Consider the following 22,330-nt stretch of genomic DNA (forward strand, 5'->3'; position numbering starts at 1 on the left):
ACCAAGCATAATATTTACTTGAACCGTTAAAGTAATTAAATTTGATCTCCTTTTATTATTTTGTGATTTTTGAAAAAGAATAAGATGAAATTGTCTTATGCTTAAAAACATGATAGAATTATTGCCCACATTCAGTCCTGATCCCGCTTGTAAAATAAATTAGCATAAGACCTTGAGTTGTGTTATGTTTTCAGATTTTACAAGACAGGCATAAATGAATTTCATGCACTTCCTATATAAAAAAAATCAAAAAATCAAAAAGAGTAGGTGAAGATGATCAGGCTCGTAAAATGTCATCCAGCTAGACAACCAAGTCAATGACTTGTGATGAGAAAACTAGAAAGAAGAAAAATACAAAACAGGAGTCAACGGCCCTTTCCTTGACCATTTTGGCATGTCATCTTCACTACTTATTCTTCTTCCCCAGAACGGGAGGACGGATTCCTTCCTTTCTCCTCTTTTCATGGCTATCCCAGGAAAGCTTTTGTGATTCGAGGAGTGCAGTTATCATCAGTCTTCACGTATTGATGTAGCATCACATTATATACATAAATGGCACCTGGATTTTAATTATTCTCACAATCCGGTCTCAACAAACTTGGATTGCATCTTTTTTTTTACTTGCACTTGGATTGCAGGCACGCATGATAGCCATTTTATATTGCCCAGTACATGTACAACCTTCTGCCTTGACTTCGTTTCATCAAATACACAAATATTTCCATTAAATTCTCGAGTGAACAATTTTTTTTTCTGCACGAAAAAGGTTCAGACTTCAACTCACTGTAGCTCCATTAGCAGTTCCCTACCATGCCTTCTAAACTTTTCTGGTCATACATGTTAGGCACAAGAACACCATCCCTTGGATATGGCAGCTGCCGTCCAGCTATGGAAACATTCCCTCGAGAAACTCATCAAAGTTGTCATCATCGTCTGTTTTTTTACTGCCTCCTGAAATTGTAGGCTTTTTACCTGCCGAAAGAAAAGAAGGTACAAGGTGATGAGTTCACCATTTATGGCCAAACATATTGCCAATTTTTCCAGGAAGAGTACAGAAATTATTATGCTTCAGTTAGACATCATTCTAAAATCCCTTTAGCAATCAGGTAGAACCAAAGCTTATTTTGCTACTAATGTATTCAAGGCAATTCAAAAGTTGTTCAACTTGAGATGGATTAAGGTCACATGTAACAGTTGTTTGTTTAAAGCGACCCTCCAGATATGGAGGCAATTCTATAGAACAAAAGCTCCAATTCAAACTTTGCGAAAAGAAAAGCATAATGGCACCTTTGAAAGGACACACAAACAGCGAGTGAATGTCATCACATAGGAAACTGTAAATGAAAAATAAACATGTTATCATTATTTGTAGCCACAAACCTCTTCTCTTCTCCTCGCTCCCTTCATTGTCCAAATCATCAACAACCTCAAGTAGTTCCCTGAAAGATGGACTGTGAGCTTTCTATACAGCAGGGACAATAAAAATTTACCAGGACATAGGTTCACAAGTGGACAAGAATCTGCAAAGTGCTCATACCGTTTTCTTATACGATCTCCTTTCTCCCTTTTCTCTATTTGTTCCTTCTCTTTTCTTCTTTTGTAATGAAGTTTCTCAGCACATCTATTTGGAAACAGTAATTAGTAAAAGAACTGGAATGAAGTTAAAGAATATGAAAATACATTAAGGAGATGTATTTCATGGGAACAAAAGCAAAGATACCTAAGGCAAAATAAAATACCAGATGATGACATTCTCATGTGAATTTTGAATTTAATTAACTAAACTCCTCAGCAAAAGTTCTATATTTAGATGGTACTGATACCTAACTAATCTGTTCTGACATTATAGTAGGGCATCACATTGAATCCAGCTCAAAAAAAAAAAAAAAAAAACAAGAGGATTATGCAAAGGCACCATATATCAATAAGGCGGAACTGATAACTGACAAAACCATACAAAGATGGCAAGACCTACAAGTCAAAAATAAGTGAAATAGTTTCTGACTACAGCATTATTCAGATCCCAAATCTGCAGCAATGCTGCCAAGGCACACCACTTTTCACATAACCATTTAGTTGGATTCTGGGGACAGTTAAAGCTACATAGAAACAGAGTCTATTACAAAAGAAAAAGTAAATGGGCGTGCCAACCTTTATAGATAACCAACCCACCTGTCACAAAGTATCAACTTCACCAGGGCTTGCTTGTTTTCACCAGCTTCAAAATAAGAAAAGTTCACCTGCAGGCATCGGAATGCAAAGATCATACAGAGAAATGAAACTGTAGCCAAATTGAGCGAGCAAGATGTAATGATGCTCAAACTATACACAAGCATACAAACTATAATGCTATTAAATTTATTGCTGGAAGTATAAACACTTGCCTCATAGCTTGCCAAGCCATCTTTTACATCACAATGCTTGTTACCACAAATGAACTGCCCTGACAGAAAGGGGAATAGATCAATTTCCAATCCCCAAACAACAAGACATTCTTTCAATGCCATTCCATCATGAACAATATTACAGCACAGTAGTACCCAAACAAGCAGGAAGAGAACCAGAAGTTTTAACAAGCTTTTTGTGGAAAAAATCAGCATCACAAAAATTTCCAGAGCCCCAACTTTCTCTAGCATCCTTTAGACTCATAAAATTGAAGGGAAAATTTGACAGTATTTAATAAAAAGTCTATTTCAGAAATCTTGGGCATAGATGCAAACATTAGAAAATATATATATTTAGATTTAGATTACTAATGCGTTAGAGCCTGAGAGTTAAAAAAGATCTAATGGTAGCATTTCCATATTAGAACCAAGACCCGACTGATAATTAATATTTTGCTTGGATGGGTAAAATGTTGTGGCAATACCCATACTTCAACACCTGAATGAGCTTCTAGTTGTGCAAAACAGGTAATAAAGATGTGATGCTGACAGTTATGCATCAGGCATGTTTATCACAGCATTTCAGTTAACACTACAAATAAAAGTGTTTCCAAGGATAAAAACAAAAGAAGACGGATTGCTTCCTGAAATGGCATCTAATCCTTGAATAAAATCACTAATGCGTGTGATTGAGACTGTAACTAAAATAACCAGCGAAGAAAAAATATTACCTTTTCCAGATATGACTTCCTTCTCTGTCCTCCATCTCAAACCAATCTATAAGGAAGAATTCAAAAATAGAGAAATATTATATCAAATAGAATGCAACCCACCATTGAGTGTTAGAAAGATTTTGTATTAAGTTTGGCGTGCAATATAGCAGTTTAACACATCCTTTCTGTTTTTCCTTTAAGAAGCACATATCCTCTTTTTTTAAAAAAAAAAATATCACTAATTCTGCAACAAAGAACTTGTGCATACCAAATCCAATAAAGTAGTCAGTTTCCACAGAACCCTGATAGTCCCAAAACATTTGGCAATGCTGCTTCAATTCACCACACAAAGTCACAAATATGCTTTTTATTCAAGTTTCTCTATGTGATAAAAGGACTTAGAGAGGCAAACAGCCAGAAAAACAGAAATCTTGCCCCACTTCCCAGCAAGAAGAAAGATTGGGTAATGCATTTCAAGATACCGTCTTCTAACAAAGATGAAATAAATGCCAAGTTTAGACCATATGGGATGAGGAAAAAAAAGCCAAAAGAAAATATTGTGCAATGTCAGGAAAGGAAAATCCAATCTACAACTCATATTTTGCAGCCAGTTTACTTTATTCTTTGATGTAACAATGAAATATATTCTCAAGCACATCAGAATGACAGTTTCATTCATTACAGCTCAGATTAGATGACTTTGTGTAATGGAAACCTCATACCTTGCCAACCTTGTAGTGTGACATGTCAGCAATGCAATATCTTCAAGGAGTCTAAGGAAGTGCACAGCATATTAAAGAGGATTTTAGATGTAGTAGTAACAAATATAGTTCAGAACATATGATAGTTCTTAACCATAATATAGTTCAGAACATCAAACATCCGTTCGCAAAGGATACTCTTTAAAAAGCTTATCATAGTAACGCTTCACAAGCCTTTGCTCCCAGGATGCATCCATATCATCTTCCTCCGAACGTATGAACCTTGACAAATTAAAGGGAAGTGATAGATGACATAATTGCAGAGTCTAAATTAGAAAAGAAGAAAAAAGACACGTTAACCATGTAGTTGTGGATGGATTTTCCACCATCAAAAGTGTCACAGAATAGGATTCAAGATCGAAAATGATTCAGTGTGAATTGAGCATGAAAAGAAATGAACGACAATACAACAAACAGTGAATTAAACTTTAACATATGTGGTTGGATGGAAACATATCATCCCCGTACTTAACTGGACATTAAATAATACCCTCTTGCTGCCTCGAAAATCAATGTTTTTATTCCTCGCCCTTTCTTTTTCTAGCACTAAATTGAGCCATATGACTCCTTATGTAAATCACGTAATTGCACTAGAAATAAAAAGATATGCCAACAAGCTTGTGCCAACTGCCAAATAGTTCCTAATTGGCACTCACCTCCTTTAATAACTCTTTATAACCTGATTAATTATCAGTTTGATATCATTGTTAACAAAATTTATTTAGGGCACCCATGCTGGACAAAAAATCAAAAAAATACTCAGCATATCCAAGTCTACCTGGGCAGCTAAACTTATACATCAAAAAAATAAATAAAAAAATGATCAACATCACCAACAATTTCATGGATGCTTGATAACAAGGCAACACAAGAAGATTAAAAAAAGTCCAGAGTGAATCAACTTACCGGTATCCTTCTCTTAGGGTGTCTCTGTCTGTTTTAATCGGAAGCTTCTCATTGGTAGATTTTCCTTTCCCATAATAACTAACTGCACAAAAACACGAATGCCAAAATACATCCCGAAATTGCCCAGATAAAACAGTTATAATCTTGATATATATTTTTCCAAACCAAAAACTTAGCCTATACAAACACACACACGAGAAGAAAAAACAGTCATGAGAAATAATTTGCAAGCGATGTAAAGAACAGAAAGGAAAAGAAATATAAGGACGATTGTAGCCTCCTTCCTTTCTTAGAGGAGGAGATTGTTCACCATCCCATTTTGCTTTTGGACATTGAGGAAAGGAATATTCTACAAACACATTGCTTCATATTTGCATAAATTCCTTCTATGTCCTCATTTCGGCCTTTCTTTTAAAGATAAAAAACAATATCATTTCCTTCAAAAAAAATTTATAACAACGAAATATTTATTAATCCATTTAAACAGAAAAATCTATACAGCAAAATCACTAAATTCGATTAAACAAATAAATTAGAATCGGTGATTGTACCGTAATCGTTCAAAAATTTCTTGTGGCGATCGTAAGCGTTGAGGCCTCGAATATCAGATTGATATTGCCTTAAAACATAAAAAATTAAAAAAAAAAATGATAAGTCCATTGAAGGATATGTATGTACACTCATTATTAAATTTTCGAGAGAAAGAGTAAGTGAAGAGAATTACTGTTTTCTCTCTTCTCTGTCGAAGACTGCAGATTTTAGAGAGCCAAAAGAGGCCATGTATCTCCTTCCGGAATACAAAACCCTAGAAAATAAATCTGTAAGAAAATTTTGCTGCTGTGTATACAAACAAGTGTGTTAAATCAGATGGTGTCTGTCCAGTGCTCGTTCAACTTACATCACAAGGCTTCGCATTTCTTAAGACTTTACATGCTTGTGGATTTGGGCCGGGCCGTAATAATTTTTCTTAAGGGTTCGTTTGGGTCGGGTTGGGCACGTTGATAATTAAGAGCTTTGGATATTATTGAAGTTTTTGCTCTTTTGATGAAATCCAAGTCTTAATTCTTTAAAAAACAAAAATCATTTGTTTTTATTTTTTAGTGAATTTCCCGTGGATCTAGCGGTTGGTACATCTTGATACCTCACGATGTTTATTCTTTGACCACGTTACGTCAAATTGAATTTAGTCTTTAAATTTTATTTTAATTGAATTTAGTCTTTAAATTTTATTTTTTATCCGAGTGTTTCAAACTATTTTTTATTTAAAAATATATTTTTTTTATTAATTTTGATGTTGAAAAATAATCTAAAAACACACACGTTTCATAAAAACATGTGATTTGAGAAACATATTAAAGAAGGGATGAAAATCTACACAAGCATGTCTATTTTGTTTTATAAAACATTGTCCTCGGAACTCAAATAAAAAGAAAGTTGGGGGAGTAAATTATGTTTAACCTTAGAATTGAGGGTGATTTTATGTAATCTATCATTCTTCCTTGGTTTTGTATAAATATTTTTTTATTATCTGATGAAATTAAAAAGATAACAACAAAAAAAAACATATAATTAAAAAAATAACCGAAACATCTGCGATCACAAGAGATAGTTCTAGGCCTTATAAGTTTTAACCATCACATGGCAGCATCTCGTACTCTTGGTTTCTCAACTTTGATTAAATTTTAATGTCTTCCTTCTTGATTAGCTAAATCTAGTTAGTTTTTAGGATTGTAATAGTATTCATTTGTTAAAATATTTTTTGTTTAAAAAAATATTAAAATAATATATAATTTTTATTTTAAAAAAATAATTTTTAATATCACTATATTAAAATAATTCAAAACAATAAAATAAATTTTAAAAATATTTTTTTAACATAAGAACATTCTTCATCAACCACTGATGTTTTATTCTTATTCTGTACTATCATTTGCTCGTCTAACCAATAATTTTTTATAAAAAAAAATCTTCTACCACCATTGAAATATTCTTGATATGATTTTATTTAATTTATTGAAAAATACAAGATACTCAACGCTCGAAGCGGCCCCACTCACTGTCCAGTGTTTTTAAGAGTATGTTTCCATCATGTTTTTAAAACTTTTAAATTTTAAAAATAAAAAATATATATATGTTTTATTTTGATGAGTTGATATAAAATAAAATAAAAATATTATTTTAATATATTTTAAAAATAAAACATTTTAAATCACCGCCAATAAAATAAATGAAGATCAACACTCATCATTCACGCCCCAAAAAAAATGAAATCAGTCACCAGACCCAGGAGAGATTTTCGCAGCTTGCAATTGTTCCCACATGGCATTTCCCGCTGCTGCAAAGGCATTGTCGTTCAACGCGCTTTTCGGACATTCTTGTTTCTATTGCCGTTGAAAAGAACATTACCTTTCCACTCTTACGTGGCACAACACTATTGGGTAAGTAAAACCCATAGAAATAAAAACCGTGACAGCAGCAGCTGTACTCAAAAGACAGAACAACTGTCTCCCACCAATGTTTTTCACTCTAGATTTTTTAGCAGAAGGGCAAAAAATTAATAATATTTGTAAGAAGAAGAAATGATTGGCAATCTATGGTCTGTATTTTTTTTATCTTCAAAAATCAATACTGGAATTGCCTTGCAATTATTTCCTTCTCAAGTAGCGTCTGCCAGTGCAGTCTGTCACTGAAAAACTCGCAGTTGGTGTGTCATCGCCTTTGTGTCGTGTGTCTGTATAACAGCTATGCTACACCTACCACGAAAACGAAATCCATAACTAATTCTACATTTATTTAAATAAACATATAGAGAGACACAGCTGTTGATTTGCATTGATCGTCTTTCTCACTACCTCCTTCAATCCACACTCTCTTTCTTTCTCTGTAGCACCGGTCTTCGACTGCGTGAGTCCGCAGGTCACTGTTCACTTTCTGATTTCTGTTTTCTATTCTGAGATCTGGTGGAGTTTTTTTAGTCAAATTGAATTTGATTTCTAGGGGATGGAAGAAAGTGTGTCGTTTCTGTTTCTAGCTCAACAAACCTAGCTATTTTGTGTTCAAGCTAGTGGTTTTTAAGTCAATTTTGTAATTTTCTGAAAATCAAAAGCAAGTTCGAGTTTGATTGCGTTGTTTATAATGCTCTTCTAGAGATTTGAGGCTGATTAGCCTCTTTTAGGTGAACTTAGCTGATGGCTCATTTTGCTTACTGGATATATATTTTTGTTTAATTGTGTATTTATCGAGCAGCGCAGTTTGATTCTCGTTCTCTCTTTATGCAGTAGATCTGGGAGATAAGAGGTTGGTTTTGAAGTGGAGAGTTAGAGAGAAGCTGACACTTCTTAGCTCTTTGTATGATTAGGGATGCATAGAGTTTGGTGAGGCCCTACAGTTATTTCTATCCACTGTTCAATTCTGGGGTAAAGATAGCAGGTCTCAATGGAATCAGAAGGTGAAACCGGGGTAAGTACCGATGAAGATTATAGTATATATTTTGAGTGTTTTAGTCTGGTTTAGATTGCTCTTTGGAGTTAGGTTCATTGAAACTCCTTATATGGTTTCTGAAATGACTGCATTTTGCTCGGCTACACAGGCGAAGCCCATGAAAAGTACAGGTGGACAAGTTTGCCAGATCTGTGGTGATAATGTTGGCAAGACAGCGGATGGTGAACCGTTTGTTGCTTGCGATGTTTGTGCATTTCCAGTGTGCAGGCCTTGCTATGAGTACGAGAGGAAGGATGGCAATCAGTCTTGCCCTCAGTGCAAAACCAGATACAAGAGGCTCAAAGGTAGGCTCAAAAGCTTTGTCTCCCTATATGCTTTATTCAATGTCAGAAAATGAAGAGATTTTGGCTCTGATTCGAGTGCAACTTATTTTTGTTGAGTGCATATAAATTTTAAAATGTAATATCACATTTGTGTTTGGACGTTAAAAATAATGTGAAAATCGTTTCTTTCATGCAATGGAATGGAAAATGAAAATTATCATGCCATCAAAAGCCAGCTCTTTTGGAAGAGGAGGAGTTGCATAAATAAAGGCTGAAAGCAAGTCAATTCCTCACCGGATAACTGACTTTTTGTATGATGTTAATGACTTTGAAATAGTTTTAGCATTAACCGTGAGGTCTATCAGGTAGCCCTGCCATTCTTGGTGATAGAGAAGAGGATGGTGATGCTGATGATGGTGCTAGTGATTTTAATTACTCTTCAGAAAATCAAAACCAGAAACAGAAGATTGCGGAACGCATGCTGAGCTGGCAGATGACTTATGGACGAGGGGAAGATTCTGGAGCTTCAAATTATGATAAAGAGGTTTCGCATAACCATATTCCACTACTCACCAATGGACATGAGGTAAGTCAATCAGCTTATGGTATGCTGTTGCTCTTCTTTTTCAAAATAAAAAATCAAAATTTAAAACCGAGATGATTTTTTAATGCAAGCCTGGAGTTTAATCGTTGCCTACACTTAACTTTTAGGTTTCTGGAGAGCTGTCTGCTGCATCACCTGAGCATATTTCTATGGCCTCTCCTGGTGCTGGTGGTGGGAAGCGCATCCCTTATACATCTGATGTCCATCAATCATGTACATCCCTCGTCCTCGTGTTATATTTTTGTATGCTATGTGGTCATACGTGGCATTTACTCTTTATGCTTTTTGCAGCTAATGTGAGAGTTGTGGACCCAGTAAGGGAGTTTGGTTCACCGGGACTGGGCAATGTGGCCTGGAAGGAGAGAGTTGATGGCTGGAAGATGAAGCAGGACAAGACTGTTGTTCCTATGAGTACTGGTCATGCTCCTTCTGAAAGGGGTGCTGGAGATATTGATGCTGCCACGGATGTGCTTGTGGATGACTCTTTACTGTAAGTTTCCACGTGGTTACGTTTACCATGTTTTCATAATCCATACCAATAATGTACTGGGCCTTCCAAATTTTCACATCGCTTGCAATCTATTCTGATATTTGGAGCATTTGCAGTTAGCAATAATTGAGAATAGAAAACTAGGTGCTAACTACACTCAAATACTAGACTATAATACTCCTACACTCAAATACTAGACTATAATACTCCTGCCCGTGTTATTGCAGGAATGATGAAGCTCGGCAACCTCTTTCGAGGAAGGTTTCCATTCCTTCTTCTAAGATTAATCCATACAGGATGGTTATTGTTTTGCGGCTTGTTATCCTCTGCATTTTCTTGCACTACCGAATAACTAATCCTGTGCGTAATGCCTATGCTCTGTGGTTAATATCTGTGATATGTGAGATTTGGTTTGCAATATCCTGGATACTGGATCAGTTCCCTAAGTGGCTCCCTGTAAATCGTGAAACATATCTTGACAGGCTTGCTTTGAGGTAGGGTTTCTTTTGCATCTGCCCTTCTTGCTGCAATAAAATCTCTTCCCATGCTTCTCAAGTAATGATAACCTTTCCTTTTCCATATTTAAGATTTTGATTTTTTTTTCTATATGTGTAACAGATATGACAATGAAGGAGAACCGTCCCAGCTAGCTGCTGTTGACATTTTTGTCAGTACTGTGGACCCTTTAAAGGAGCCCCCTTTGGTGACAGCAAATACAGTGCTATCTATTCTTGCAGTTGACTACCCAATTGACAAAGTCTCATGCTATGTCTCTGATGATGGTGCTGCAATGTTGACATTTGAAGCTTTGTCTGAGACTTCAGAGTTTTCCAGGAAATGGGTGCCCTTCTGCAAGAAGTACAGCATTGAGCCTCGGGCTCCAGAATGGTACTTTGCACAGAAGATTGACTACTTGAAGGATAAAGTGCAGCCATCTTTTGTCAAAGACCGTAGAGCTATGAAGGTATCAATTCAGTGCTTTGTTTACTTAGCCATGCCACTGTTTTCCATAGTTGAACCTTTCTTATGGCAAACTTCCTGTTGTCGCAGAGAGAATATGAAGAATTTAAAATTCGTATCAATGGGCTTGTTGCCAAGGCGCAAAAGGTGCCTGAAGAAGGATGGATTATGCAAGATGGGACCCCATGGCCTGGAAATAACACCAGAGACCATCCAGGAATGATTCAGGTAACAGCATTTTGGCTTTTCTTTATGGTTCAAGTTTTCATCGATTAGGCATGTTCTCTTAAGCTTTGGGAAACTTTTCTCTTCTAGCCTATAATGTTAAAAATATCTATGATATTGTGCACACCAGACAGTTTCTTGTATCTTGTTGTACTGCATGTTATTTGCCTCGTATACTCTTTTAGTTTTTTTTTCCCTAGTCATGTCATGTCCAGCCTCATGCTCTTTATTCTGCCTCCAAGTTTTGCAAATTTTGAATTTGGATTATGAGTTTGCTGAAGCCAATCAAATGAACTCATATCCCAAGCACAAGTACCCTAAGAAAGTTTTCATTTTCGCCTTCAGGTTTTCTTGGGCCAAAGTGGAGGGCTTGATTCTGATGGTAATGAGCTTCCGCGGTTAGTTTATGTTTCTCGTGAAAAGCGTCCGGGCTTCCAGCACCACAAGAAAGCTGGTGCCATGAATTCACTTGTGAGTATATAACTATAGGAGTTATTATATTAAGTATACAAGTATGTATATTATTTCTTCAGGTCTGGACTTATTTTAACATTCACTTGCACCTCTTTCAGGTTCGTGTATCAGCCGTGCTAACTAATGGGCCTTTCTTGTTGAATCTTGATTGTGATCACTACATAAACAATAGCAAGGCTTTGAGAGAAGCTATGTGTTTCATGATGGATCCTAACCTTGGGAAACATGTCTGCTATGTTCAGTTCCCACAAAGATTTGATGGCATTGACAGGAATGATCGATATGCCAATCGCAATACTGTATTCTTTGATGTAAGTTCTTCATCGCTTGATTAAGTAATGTTTGTCTTTCCAGTATGGTGTCATTAAATGGTTTGGTTTTGGCTTTGTGCTATGTCTGTTATGTGTTGATGATTTGGCTGATTGGAGTGCGGCATAAAACTATTTGCCATTGCTTAATGTTATTTATTTATTGTGTGAATATTAGATAAACTTGAGGGGTCTGGATGGTATTCAAGGACCTGTCTATGTGGGTACTGGATGTGTCTTTAACAGGACGGCATTGTATGGTTATGAACCTCCCCTCAAACCCAAGCATAAGAAACCAGGCATGCTGTCTTCACTCTGTGGTGGATCACGAAAGAAGGGTTCTAAATCAAGCAAAAAGGGATCTGACAAGAAGAAATCTGGAAAGCATGTAGATCCCACTGTACCCATTTTCAGCTTGGACGATATAGAAGAAGGCGTTGAAGGTACATTTTATGTTTTCTCATTCCGTTTCGTATAAATATATTATTAGAAGGCATTTCATTCATTTTCTTACTGCAGGTGAGGGTTATCAGCATCAGTATCTTTAACATCTAAAGTTGATAGGTCAACCATGAAACTGAATTTGGTTAACCCGTGACTCTATACTGGTCAATGAAACAATATTATTGCAACCTTTAGTGTGGAAGTTAGATACATCGTCATGTTTTTCACTTGTGAGCATATAGTTAATTGTTTATACAAGTACCAACTGATCTTGCTGGGGTAGCATGAATTGATCGCTGGAATTTTCTTCAGTTTCAAATTACTGAATCATATTAGCTGTGACTAAGATTTTTTTATGTACATTTGTAAATCCAGGAGCTGGATTTGATGATGAGAAGTCACTTCTCATGTCTCAAATGAGCCTGGAGAAGAGGTTTGGCCAGTCAGCTGTTTTTGTTGCTTCCACACTTATGGAGAATGGCGGTGTTCCTCAGTCTGCAACACCAGAAACTCTTCTTAAAGAAGCTATTCATGTCATTAGTTGTGGGTATGAGGACAAAACAGATTGGGGATCTGAGGTATGTTTATTTCTTTTGTTTATTGCTTTAACTTCCATTTGGGCACTGTCAGTTGTTTTTGCCAATAGTTCCATCTGCACATTTGAGCCAGATTTATGTATTTCGTGAATTTGAGGACTGTGATCTGATGTTCTTGGGATAGTTATGATAAGGATGAGGATGCAATATAATATTACGAGCAAAAATGTGTTCTGTACCAAGATAATCCTTCCTATATTGTATTCCAAAGTTTACAGGCCTAAAGTAAGCCTCTGGATTAGGCAAACCTTAAAACTGATCTGTTCATTACAAACATCTCAAATTTAGTTTGATTTGGTTGCCTGCATACAAGCTTTGCTTACTCAAGCTGTTTTACCTTTGTTGTACTTTCTTGATTCCTCACAAGAGCTTCGATGCTTGTTTCTCAAACTGCAGATTGGATGGATCTATGGTTCTGTTACAGAAGATATTCTTACTGGTTTTAAGATGCATGCCCGTGGTTGGCGGTCAATTTATTGTATGCCCAAGCGCCCAGCCTTTAAAGGGTCTGCTCCTATTAATCTTTCTGATCGTCTGAACCAAGTGCTTCGATGGGCTCTGGGTTCTGTTGAAATTCTTCTCAGTCGGCATTGTCCAATTTGGTATGGCTATGGTGGTAGGCTGAAATGGCTTGAGAGGTTTGCATATGTAAACACTACCATTTATCCGATCACCGCCATTCCTCTTCTCCTGTATTGCACACTTCCAGCTATCTGTCTACTCACAGACAAATTCATTATTCCACAGGTTAGTTACACCGCAGTTTCTGTCCATGCAGCCTCTGTATGTCCAAACTTGGTCTTGAAGGCATTTTGTTTCTCTTTGCTCCTTGTTTGTGCGGTCCCTGCTCACTTGGGAGCTGCCTATAGGGAGGGTAGTAGGTTATCTGCGAGTGATTTTAAAGAAACCAAAAATATTGCCAATATGGCATTTTGGTTTGATTGCCAAAATTATTGTAATTTCAACGGTTTAATATTTTGTGATTTGTGTTTATGGATATGCATTCAACCGGCATCTAATGTATTGCCCGTGTGTAGCTTGCAAGAGACTTCCCATCACTGCATCTTTAGCATCTACTAAGCCTTTGCTTCACTTGTTCTGTTGCAGATTAGTAACATCGCAAGCATATGGTTTATTTCTCTCTTTCTTTCCATCTTTGCAACCGGTATCTTGGAGATGAGGTGGAGTGGTGTTGGGATTGATGAGTGGTGGAGGAATGAACAGTTTTGGGTCATCGGTGGTGTTTCAGCCCATCTTTTTGCTGTTTTCCAAGGCTTGCTCAAAGTACTTGCTGGCATCGACACCAACTTCACTGTTACGTCCAAGGCATCAGACGAGGACGGTGATTCTGCTGAATTATACTTGTTCAAATGGACAACTCTACTTATCCCGCCAACAACTCTCCTCATCGTTAACTTGGTGGGTGTTGTTGCCGGGATATCCCATGCAATCAACAGTGGTTATCAGTCATGGGGTCCACTCTTTGGCAAGCTTTTCTTCGCTTTCTGGGTGATCGTCCATCTCTATCCTTTCCTAAAAGGTTTGATGGGTCGCCAGAACCGGACACCCACCATTGTTGTCGTGTGGTCTATTCTCCTTGCTTCAATCTTTTCCTTGTTGTGGGTGAGAGTTGATCCCTTCACCATTAGAGTTACTGGTCCAGATGTTGAGCAGTGTGGCATCAACTGTTAGAGAAGAAATGAGACTGAACTCATTTCAGCTGCTATCCTCGTCAAAAAAAAAAAAAAAAAAAGTAAGGTGGTGAGTGGGTTTAAGTGATTCCCTCATGCTTTTTGCCGTACGCCTTCGTACTAATTGCATGTGCAGATAATAGGTGATGTACTTAAATTATTTTTTGCAGTTTCATGAGGGGATTCGTTTGTAATATTTTGGACGTGAACTAGTAGATTTCGCTGTTGGAACAAAAATTCAATTTATTTTGCAACTCTGTTTACAAGAGAAACCTCGTATTAAGAAGACTGCATAGTTAGTTACCCTTCAAGTGTCCTCTATGCTTCCCCTCTTGCAAGCAAACTGCACTCTGTCAAAATCACACTCAGCAAGCTCCTTTGCAGTTTCATGGTTGCAAGCAAGCTCCCTTCTGTCAGAAATGTAAATTTATTCAGCAAAGCAAGCAAGCAGACAACAATTTTAACTGGGTAATAATTTTTAGCGTCTTACTTTTGAAAGTCGTCAGTTGCTAGCGTAAGTCATAATTTTTCAATGTACTAAATAATTTAAAAATATATTAATTTAAAATAAAATAAAATTTAAATTTTTTAAAAAATATTTTTTAAACATAAAAATAAAATATTTTATGCTGGCAAATGTTCGCAAGTCCATATCGTGTTCATACAATTATAAAGCCCAGTTAACATTTTGGGTCCGAAGACAAAACTGCTTTTTCGTAACGGGTTGTGTGGATGAGCTAGGTGTTTCTCCAGGTCTCCAATGGCATCCTTCGGCTCTGAAATAAGACAAAACTTGCTTCTTCACGACTATTCGACCTTCCCCTCTCTCATAAATCCAACCAATGTAATCACCAATAAGTCATAGCCACAGTTTCAGCGACTAAGAGGATGTTTCTCACAGTTTTTGCTTTTACTTTAAATACTTTCTAAATTATTTTTGGTTAAAAAATTATTAAGTCGAAATTTTTTAAAATATGTAATGAACTTGATGTACTGTATATAAAAAAACTAGAAAAAATTTTTAATCTATTTTCAAACTAAAAGATAATTTTAAAAGTATAATTTGAAACACAAAGTTATATATTTTGAACATGTTTGATGTTACGGTTGAACTGTTGTTTTATTATTTTGTTAAGTTTTTTTTGCTTTAATATTTTTTATGTTTTTTTATTGTTTTGATTTGTTAAAATCAAAAATATTATTTTAATATATTTATAAATAAAAAATATTTTAAAAAATAATCTGACACACACTTTAGAGTGTGTTTGTTATTGTGATTGTGGTTTGAAAAAAATTGTTTTATAAAAAGTACTCTTAGTTGAAGTTGGTTTGGAGAAATATATTTTTGGTTAAAACTGTGGTTGAAATTGAGATTCAACAAAAAGTAATTCAATGTGTTTGGTTAAAAAAATGTTTTTCAAATTGAGGTTATAAAATAATTAAAATATATATATTAATATTGATGGTTTTTAATTTAAATATTGTAAATTTAACTACTGTTATTACATAATAAAATAAATAATATTGATATCAAATACTTTTTATTATTCCATTAAACTATGTGCAATTTCATCACGTATGAAATTTACCAAACAATGACTATATTTTCCATGGTTTATTAAGCGTCCAATAACAAAAACTGAATTTTTTATTACGTCATCAAGCAATCTTTTTCTAATTTTTCGAATAAAATACAAAAAAATTATAATTTTTTCACTGTGAACAGTACCAAGTGAATAGCATTGTTCACTTCAAGAAGTAAACAGTTCCTAGATGAATTAATTCACCTGGGCATTAGACGATGCTGTGTGAGAAAGAGTTACTTCTCAAGAACTAGTGTTTTTAACGGGCTCCACATATACAGTAATTCGTGTTTTATTGTTATCAAACGTATTATTTACATAATTTGCTTTAAAAGCAGCCGCGTAAATAAACAGCATCTTAAACAAGATAATAATAGAGTTTTACCTGAATTTAGGAAAACAACATGATGTGCTCCCAAGTTTGGATGCTAATCAAAATTGACGCCATGATAGTAACCTCTAGATCTTTTATCTCTTCAAAGGGTCTATATATTTTTGTATTTAAAAAATATTTTAAAAAAAAATTAATTTTTTTAATTTTTTATTTGCTTAAAATTAATATTTTTTGATGTTTTTATATCATTTTGATGTGTTGATATCAAAAATAATTTTTTTAAAAAAATATTATTTTGATGTATTTTGAGAAAAAAAATATATTTTAAAAAACAACCGCAACCATATTCTCAAACACTCTCAAAAAACCTACCAGAACAACTCCAGGAGGTGTGTAAATAAAAAGCCAAAAATAAAATTAAAAAAAATATTATTTTGGCTCTCTTATTTACATACTAAAAAAAATGCTAAATAAAATGTTAAAATATTTTTTATTTTTTAAAAAATATTATTCTTATATATCTCTAAAAAAATCAAAACCAACAAAGTGATATTAAAAAAAAAAAAAAAAACCAACTAAATGCTTTTATAGGAGGGTGGGGAATTAACATCAAATTCATTGAAAAAAAAAACATTTATTTCTTCTACTCTAGTACAATTTGCTTTTCAAACAGTTTTTTTCTATTAAAATATACATAAAAAATAAAAAAAATAAAAAAAATAAAAAAAACTATACTTCTACTATTTAAAATATTATTTTATCAATATACCTCTTCAAAATAGCATCCTCTTCAAGATGCTATTACTACAGATCATTTATCCTGACACAATAAGCTAGAAAGCGGTGCCAGCACATGCACCAAGCACGCGTGGCACGTAGAAAGCTGGAACGTGTCAAAAATCCTTCGATGTTGGAAACGTGGCAAAGCGCGATAAACATATATATATATATATATATATATATGCAGTGTCTTCGGACAACAATCTTGTAACGAATCTTGGCCAAGGATTTTGTTTGTTTCCCGCGAAAGTTTTTGCAATGGCTATCACTGAAGAACCAATTCTCTCTAGGTTGGACCGTTTAGACAACATGGTAAGCTTATCAACTGTTGAGCTAGAATCTTTTGAGATCTACATACTACATAGTACATAGAACTAATTACACTGGGTGATTTTTGGCCTTTTGTATCTTTTCCTTTATGCTTTTTCTTGCCTTCTTTTTGGTTCTTGAGGTTTGAGTGTTTTTAATCTCGTTCTGGGTAATTCTTTTCTTTCTAATCTTATCGTATAAGTAAATTGCTTGCATTAAAAAAGAAAAAAGAAAGGGCTATTGTACTTTGCAATCCTTTTTCGGGGAGCCATGGTGCTAAATGTGGATGTGGCCTACAAGATGTTAATTTCATTATCAGAAAATACTCCCATGTCTTCTTCATCTCTGCTAGTCGGTGCTAAAAGGCCAGAAAAGAGGGTGTTTTTCTTCCTCCTCTTGATAAAATGGGAAGACATTTGGTAAACAAGATGACATGGCCAAATTAGCAGTAACAGCTAGCATCTACTGCATATTCCATCTTTACTTGAATCACTTAGGAATCGATGCGATGCGACAAGTCAAATCACTTAGTTAAACAAGTACCATTAGCTGTTTGATCAAATTAGTTTTGTAATTGCCTTCCTTTTCCTCACTGATTAATGAAAGCCTAGCTAACAATAATCGAGCTATCAAACTTTCTGTGGCTTGGCGGTCCTCACTTTCGCTCTTTTATCAAGAAAAGTTCTTTCGTTTGGGCCCATATATGTTTTTAAACGCGTGTGCATATGATCAACAGATGAGGGAGCTAGCGGAGCTTGGAGGCTGCAACAGGCCTCCAAAGAGCTCATCTCCATCCACCCCGTCAAGTGGGACCCTTCCAAGTGAAGGCAAAGCCTCATTCGTTGATCTTTCCCCGGAGAGCTTAGAGAAGCACTGCCGTCCGATCAGCAATGTCATGATGGAGACTGAAGTAAAGGGCACCCTCGTTGAGAGACTTGACCATTTAGAGGAACGTGTACTGAAGGTGAGTCCTGTGGAAAGATGTTTATCAGCCATTTCATTAATGGCCGTTTAAAAGGACGAGCAACTTATTCTGGTGTGTTGTATCAGCTCTGTGTGCAGCTAGAGGGTGGATTAGAGGCTGACAAGCACAGGGAAGAAGGGAGGACGGAGAAGAGGAAGCACAGGAAGGGGTTGAAGGGGCTTGTTGAGAAAATAGTCAGAGGAAATAAAAAGCACAGGGACATGGAGTGAAGCGCAAGCTCTTCTTTTTCTTGTTTCTTTTCAATTTCAGAGCTTGTTACAGCTTCATTGTGTTTTCTCTCCTGTACGTGTTCGTGGGGTTCTCGGTTTTGACTGTGAAGGAGCTTTTTCTTTCTTTATTTAAATTCATCTGCTTTTCCACCGGAAAAAGGCAATTTAGCAATAAAACAAAGGGAAAATGCGGATCTATACACTTGGAAAAAACGCACCGCCTAGTGAAGGCACTTGTTCTAGGAGACCTTCTGACTGCGTAGTCTAATAAAAACAATCTAGGCTGTGTTTGGTTCTATAGTGATTTTTGAAAAATTATTTTTTAAATTTTTTGTATTTATTTATTGTTAGAAAAATTAATCAGCAGAAAATATTTTTTTATTAATAAAAAATACTTTTCGATCAAAAAAAATATTTAATTTTATTTTTAGAAAAATATTTTTTTTATTTTGAATGAAAAATATTTTTTGAAAATTATAAAAAATTTAAAAATATCATATTATTTGCTGATTATATTAAATTTGGTTCTTAAATTGTTGATATATATATATTATTTTTAATATTTATTTTTTAGAATCTAGTTTTTATATTAATTTTAATTATTATTTTTATTGTATTTTAATTTAAAAAAATTATATTTTAATCGAAAATGTGGATCTATACACTGGAAAAAACGCACCGCCTAGTGAAGGCACTACTTGTTCTAGCCTTCTAGGAGACCTTCAGGCAGCGTAGTCTAATAAAAACAATCTTAGCACGTAAAAGTTTTCTAGCGTAATTTTTAATATTAGTACGTTAAAATAATAAAAAAAAATAAATTCTTACAAAGCAGCTTTTGACGCGTTTTCCAAACGCTAATAAATGAAATGAAAGAAAGATGGAGAAAATGATAAAAAGGAAGAAGAGATTTTCCACAGCGCGTACGGGGATTTTGATCATTCCACAATCAACCATGTGATCCATGGACTGTCCTTTTTGCTCTGTGTCCTCCAAGTAGTCATCATGATTTTTCAACAAATTATTTTATCTGACAAAACTATATCCTGTGATTGACAGGATTTATATTTTGTCCGTTTATTTGGTCACTCGTTTCCTTGGACTATCTTGTGCATGGGATCCACCCACTTAAAATATTTTTGGCTCGTATAATCAACAAATTATTGTTATATGGATTAAGGCTTTTTTAAAAAAAATACTTTTAAAAAATTTAAAATTAATATTTTTTTAGTATTTTTATATGCATTTTCAAGTGAAAAGTACTTTGAAAAGTAACAGCAACTACACTTTCATATAAATTAAAAACAATACAAAAGCAAAAAATTTTGATAACAGCAACAATAAGAAAATTTTAATTAATTTTGTTATTCATAACCATGATATTTATTTAAATTCAAGATTAATTAATAAATTGATTTATAAAAAAAAATTATAAATTATTAAAATTATCAGAATTAGAATCTTGAAATGAGATTTTTAAAATCTCTCTCATGGTTGGAGTGTTACTTTAAGGATAGCGATCTTCAAAAACTCTAGTAAAAATTTAAGTACTAACTAATAGTCAAATCAAAAGTTATAGATCTTTTAAGTTGTTATTATTGTCTGACACGATCAAACTCTCTCTTGATTCTAGACTTGTCCCACTAGTCTATAAATATTTACGTTATGTTGTCCACACAATCTATTTGAGGCATATCCTCATTTAAGCCATCTACTCAGGGCCTGTTAGGGAGTGGTTACGAGTGCTTTTCATGCCAAAATATATCAAAATGATATGTTTTTATTTTTTTATTTTTTAAATTAGCGCATCAAAACAATTTAATACAAAAAAAAATTAAATTTTTTGAGAATGCGAGTTGGCCTGCGTAATGCTCTCTTAATCTTAGAATCATCCGTCATCGTAAGCTCAATTGTATCATTAACATTGAAAAACAAAAAACAACTATAGTGTGAACAATAATTTTTTAAAATTTTAATTGGAGTCTATTTTTTTATCTACAAGTTGGAAAAATATATATATTTTGACTTATGAGATATATTTGGAAAAAAAAATTACAGTTTTATTGTGAATTGGTCTACTAGTTCATACAACTAGATCAATTGGTCAACTGATTGAGTCAGATGACTTGAGTTTTTTCTTGTTGTATTTGTGAATAATAATATTTAATAAATATTATGTTTTTAAAGTGTAATAAAATAAAAATATGAGAATTTATCAAAAAAAAATTCAAATGAATTATTCTATTGAAAGTTTTAAAAAACTAAGCTGATTTTTTTAAAAAATAATCCAAAGTTGGTAGATTATGTTTATGACCTTGAAATACGAGGGATGTGATGCACTTAAATATTTCGGAACAACATTCTATTTACCCGAGAAAAGGAAAAGCTACACGTGGCGCATTGGCACTCGTCCTTCCACCCGTCTATATCTCAATAGTACTGCCACTGACTAAGAAATGCAGCTGTTCCTTCTAATCCGACGGTGGAAAACACTACCATCTGGTTACATCCGAGTCCTCAACTGTTCTTTTAATGGCCCTTCTATTGGTTATCACGAGTCCTTCTCCTGGCGGAAGATGTCCTACAGCACGAATACCAAGCAGCATCAACTCTCTATAGGCCACTGATTTTTTATCTCCTTTATTAAAGGGCGACAGGAATTATTCTACAGATGGCACTGTTTCCGTTGCTCAAATTTGATGCCCGTTGATCTCATTAATTACGATGACCATGCCACATGTTCAACGATGAGGGCATCGGCATCACATGCTTCGTGAAGCATTGTTATCGTGCATATTGTACCCTTTGTTTTTTTTTAAAAATATACATATATATTTTTTAAAATTTTAATATTTAATATTTTTTATTTTAAATTAATTTTTTAATATTACTACATCGTTTTCATATGATAATATCAAAAATAATTTTTAAAAAATAAAAAATACTATTTTAATATATTTTAAAATTAAAAATACTTTAAAAAACAACAATTAACACATCGACAGTTTAGAATATAATAGATATTATAATATAAATGATTTTTTAAAGTGTGTTTTTATATGGATATACAAAATAATATATTTTATTTTTAATATTATAAAATTAAAATATTTAAAAATAATTTTAAAACTAAAAAAATAATTTTTTTAAAAAAATTATCCAATCATATAAACAAATATTGAGTGAGAAAGAATGAGAAAGTATATGTTTTTTTATGTGATTTTTGTGTAAACATTATATGAAAAAATAAGAAAAACGAGTTCATACTTTTATAACCCAATCATATTAAAATTAATTTCAATGCAATTCAAGCGTGTTATTAAGCTTAGTCTAAAGTTTTTATTAAATATTTTTTTAAAAGTTATCTATGACGTTATGTTTGATATTGTTATACCTTTTAAAAAATAATTTTTTAAAAAAAAATATTCATGTTATATAAACAAACGCTGAGCGATAAAGAATGAGAAAGTATGTGTTTTTATGTTAAATTATCTAAAAAAATAAGAAAAACAAGTTTTTGCTTCGATAACCTAACCATATCAAAATTAATTTCTATGCAATTCAAGCGTGTTATCAAGCATAGTATAAAGTTTTGATTAAATACTATTTTTAAAGTTATCTATTATGTTATGTTTGTTATTGTTATACCTTCTAATTTTTTTTAAAAATAATCCAATCATATAAACAAACACTGAGCGAGAAAGAATGAGAAAGTGTGCGTGTTTATGTGATTTTTGTGTTAAAATTCTTTGAAAAAATAAGGAAAACGAGTTCATGCTTTTGTAACCCAACCATATCAAAATTAATTTCAAT

The 22,330-nt window shown here is 33.9% G+C and overlaps 3 protein-coding genes across 9 annotated transcripts; 2 read left to right on the forward strand and 1 right to left on the reverse strand.

Annotated features, from left to right (window-relative positions):
• Positions 1 to 211: 211 nt before the first annotated feature.
• LOC118047044 (uncharacterized) lies at positions 212 to 5,649 on the reverse strand. The gene is made up of 11 exons (XM_035056193.2): positions 5,489 to 5,649; positions 5,316 to 5,383; positions 4,765 to 4,846; positions 3,997 to 4,080; positions 3,820 to 3,859; positions 3,116 to 3,161; positions 2,385 to 2,443; positions 2,173 to 2,240; positions 1,538 to 1,621; positions 1,381 to 1,439; positions 212 to 972 (listed from the first exon to the last, which is right to left on the reverse strand). Exons 1-11 carry the CDS (start codon positions 5,542 to 5,544, stop codon positions 887 to 889), a joined length of 732 nt encoding a protein of 243 aa, XP_034912084.1. The 5' UTR covers positions 5,545 to 5,649; the 3' UTR covers positions 212 to 886.
• Positions 5,650 to 7,214: 1,565 nt separating this feature from the next.
• Positions 7,215 to 14,574, forward strand: LOC118047045 (cellulose synthase A catalytic subunit 3 [UDP-forming]). 7 transcript variants are annotated; one of them, XM_035056198.2, is made up of 15 exons: positions 7,215 to 7,360; positions 8,043 to 8,223; positions 8,354 to 8,549; positions 8,894 to 9,114; positions 9,240 to 9,345; positions 9,424 to 9,622; positions 9,850 to 10,116; positions 10,241 to 10,586; positions 10,673 to 10,810; positions 11,153 to 11,278; positions 11,380 to 11,592; positions 11,768 to 12,032; positions 12,409 to 12,611; positions 13,026 to 13,376; positions 13,737 to 14,574. In XM_035056198.2, exons 2-15 carry the CDS (start codon positions 8,200 to 8,202, stop codon positions 14,319 to 14,321), a joined length of 3,240 nt encoding a protein of 1,079 aa, XP_034912089.1. In that variant the 5' UTR covers positions 7,215 to 7,360; positions 8,043 to 8,199; the 3' UTR covers positions 14,322 to 14,574. The 7 variants fall into 7 exon arrangements, with proteins under 7 accessions (XP_034912089.1, XP_034912093.1, XP_034912086.1 ...); XM_035056202.2 differs by having other exon boundaries at positions 7,273 to 7,360; positions 8,046 to 8,223; XM_035056195.2 differs by lacking the exon at positions 7,215 to 7,360 and adding an exon at positions 7,367 to 7,680.
• A 2,642-nt stretch (positions 14,575 to 17,216) lies between these two features.
• LOC118047047 (uncharacterized) lies at positions 17,217 to 18,646 on the forward strand. Its single transcript, XM_035056206.2, has 3 exons — positions 17,217 to 17,329; positions 18,063 to 18,290; positions 18,377 to 18,646. Exons 1-3 carry the CDS (start codon positions 17,276 to 17,278, stop codon positions 18,518 to 18,520), a joined length of 426 nt encoding a protein of 141 aa, XP_034912097.1. The 5' UTR covers positions 17,217 to 17,275; the 3' UTR covers positions 18,521 to 18,646.
• The last annotated feature ends 3,684 nt before the right edge of the window (positions 18,647 to 22,330 follow it).

Source organism: Populus alba, chromosome 1 (genome assembly GCF_005239225.2).
Source record: "Populus alba chromosome 1, ASM523922v2, whole genome shotgun sequence".
NCBI lineage: Eukaryota > Viridiplantae > Streptophyta > Magnoliopsida > Malpighiales > Salicaceae > Populus > Populus alba.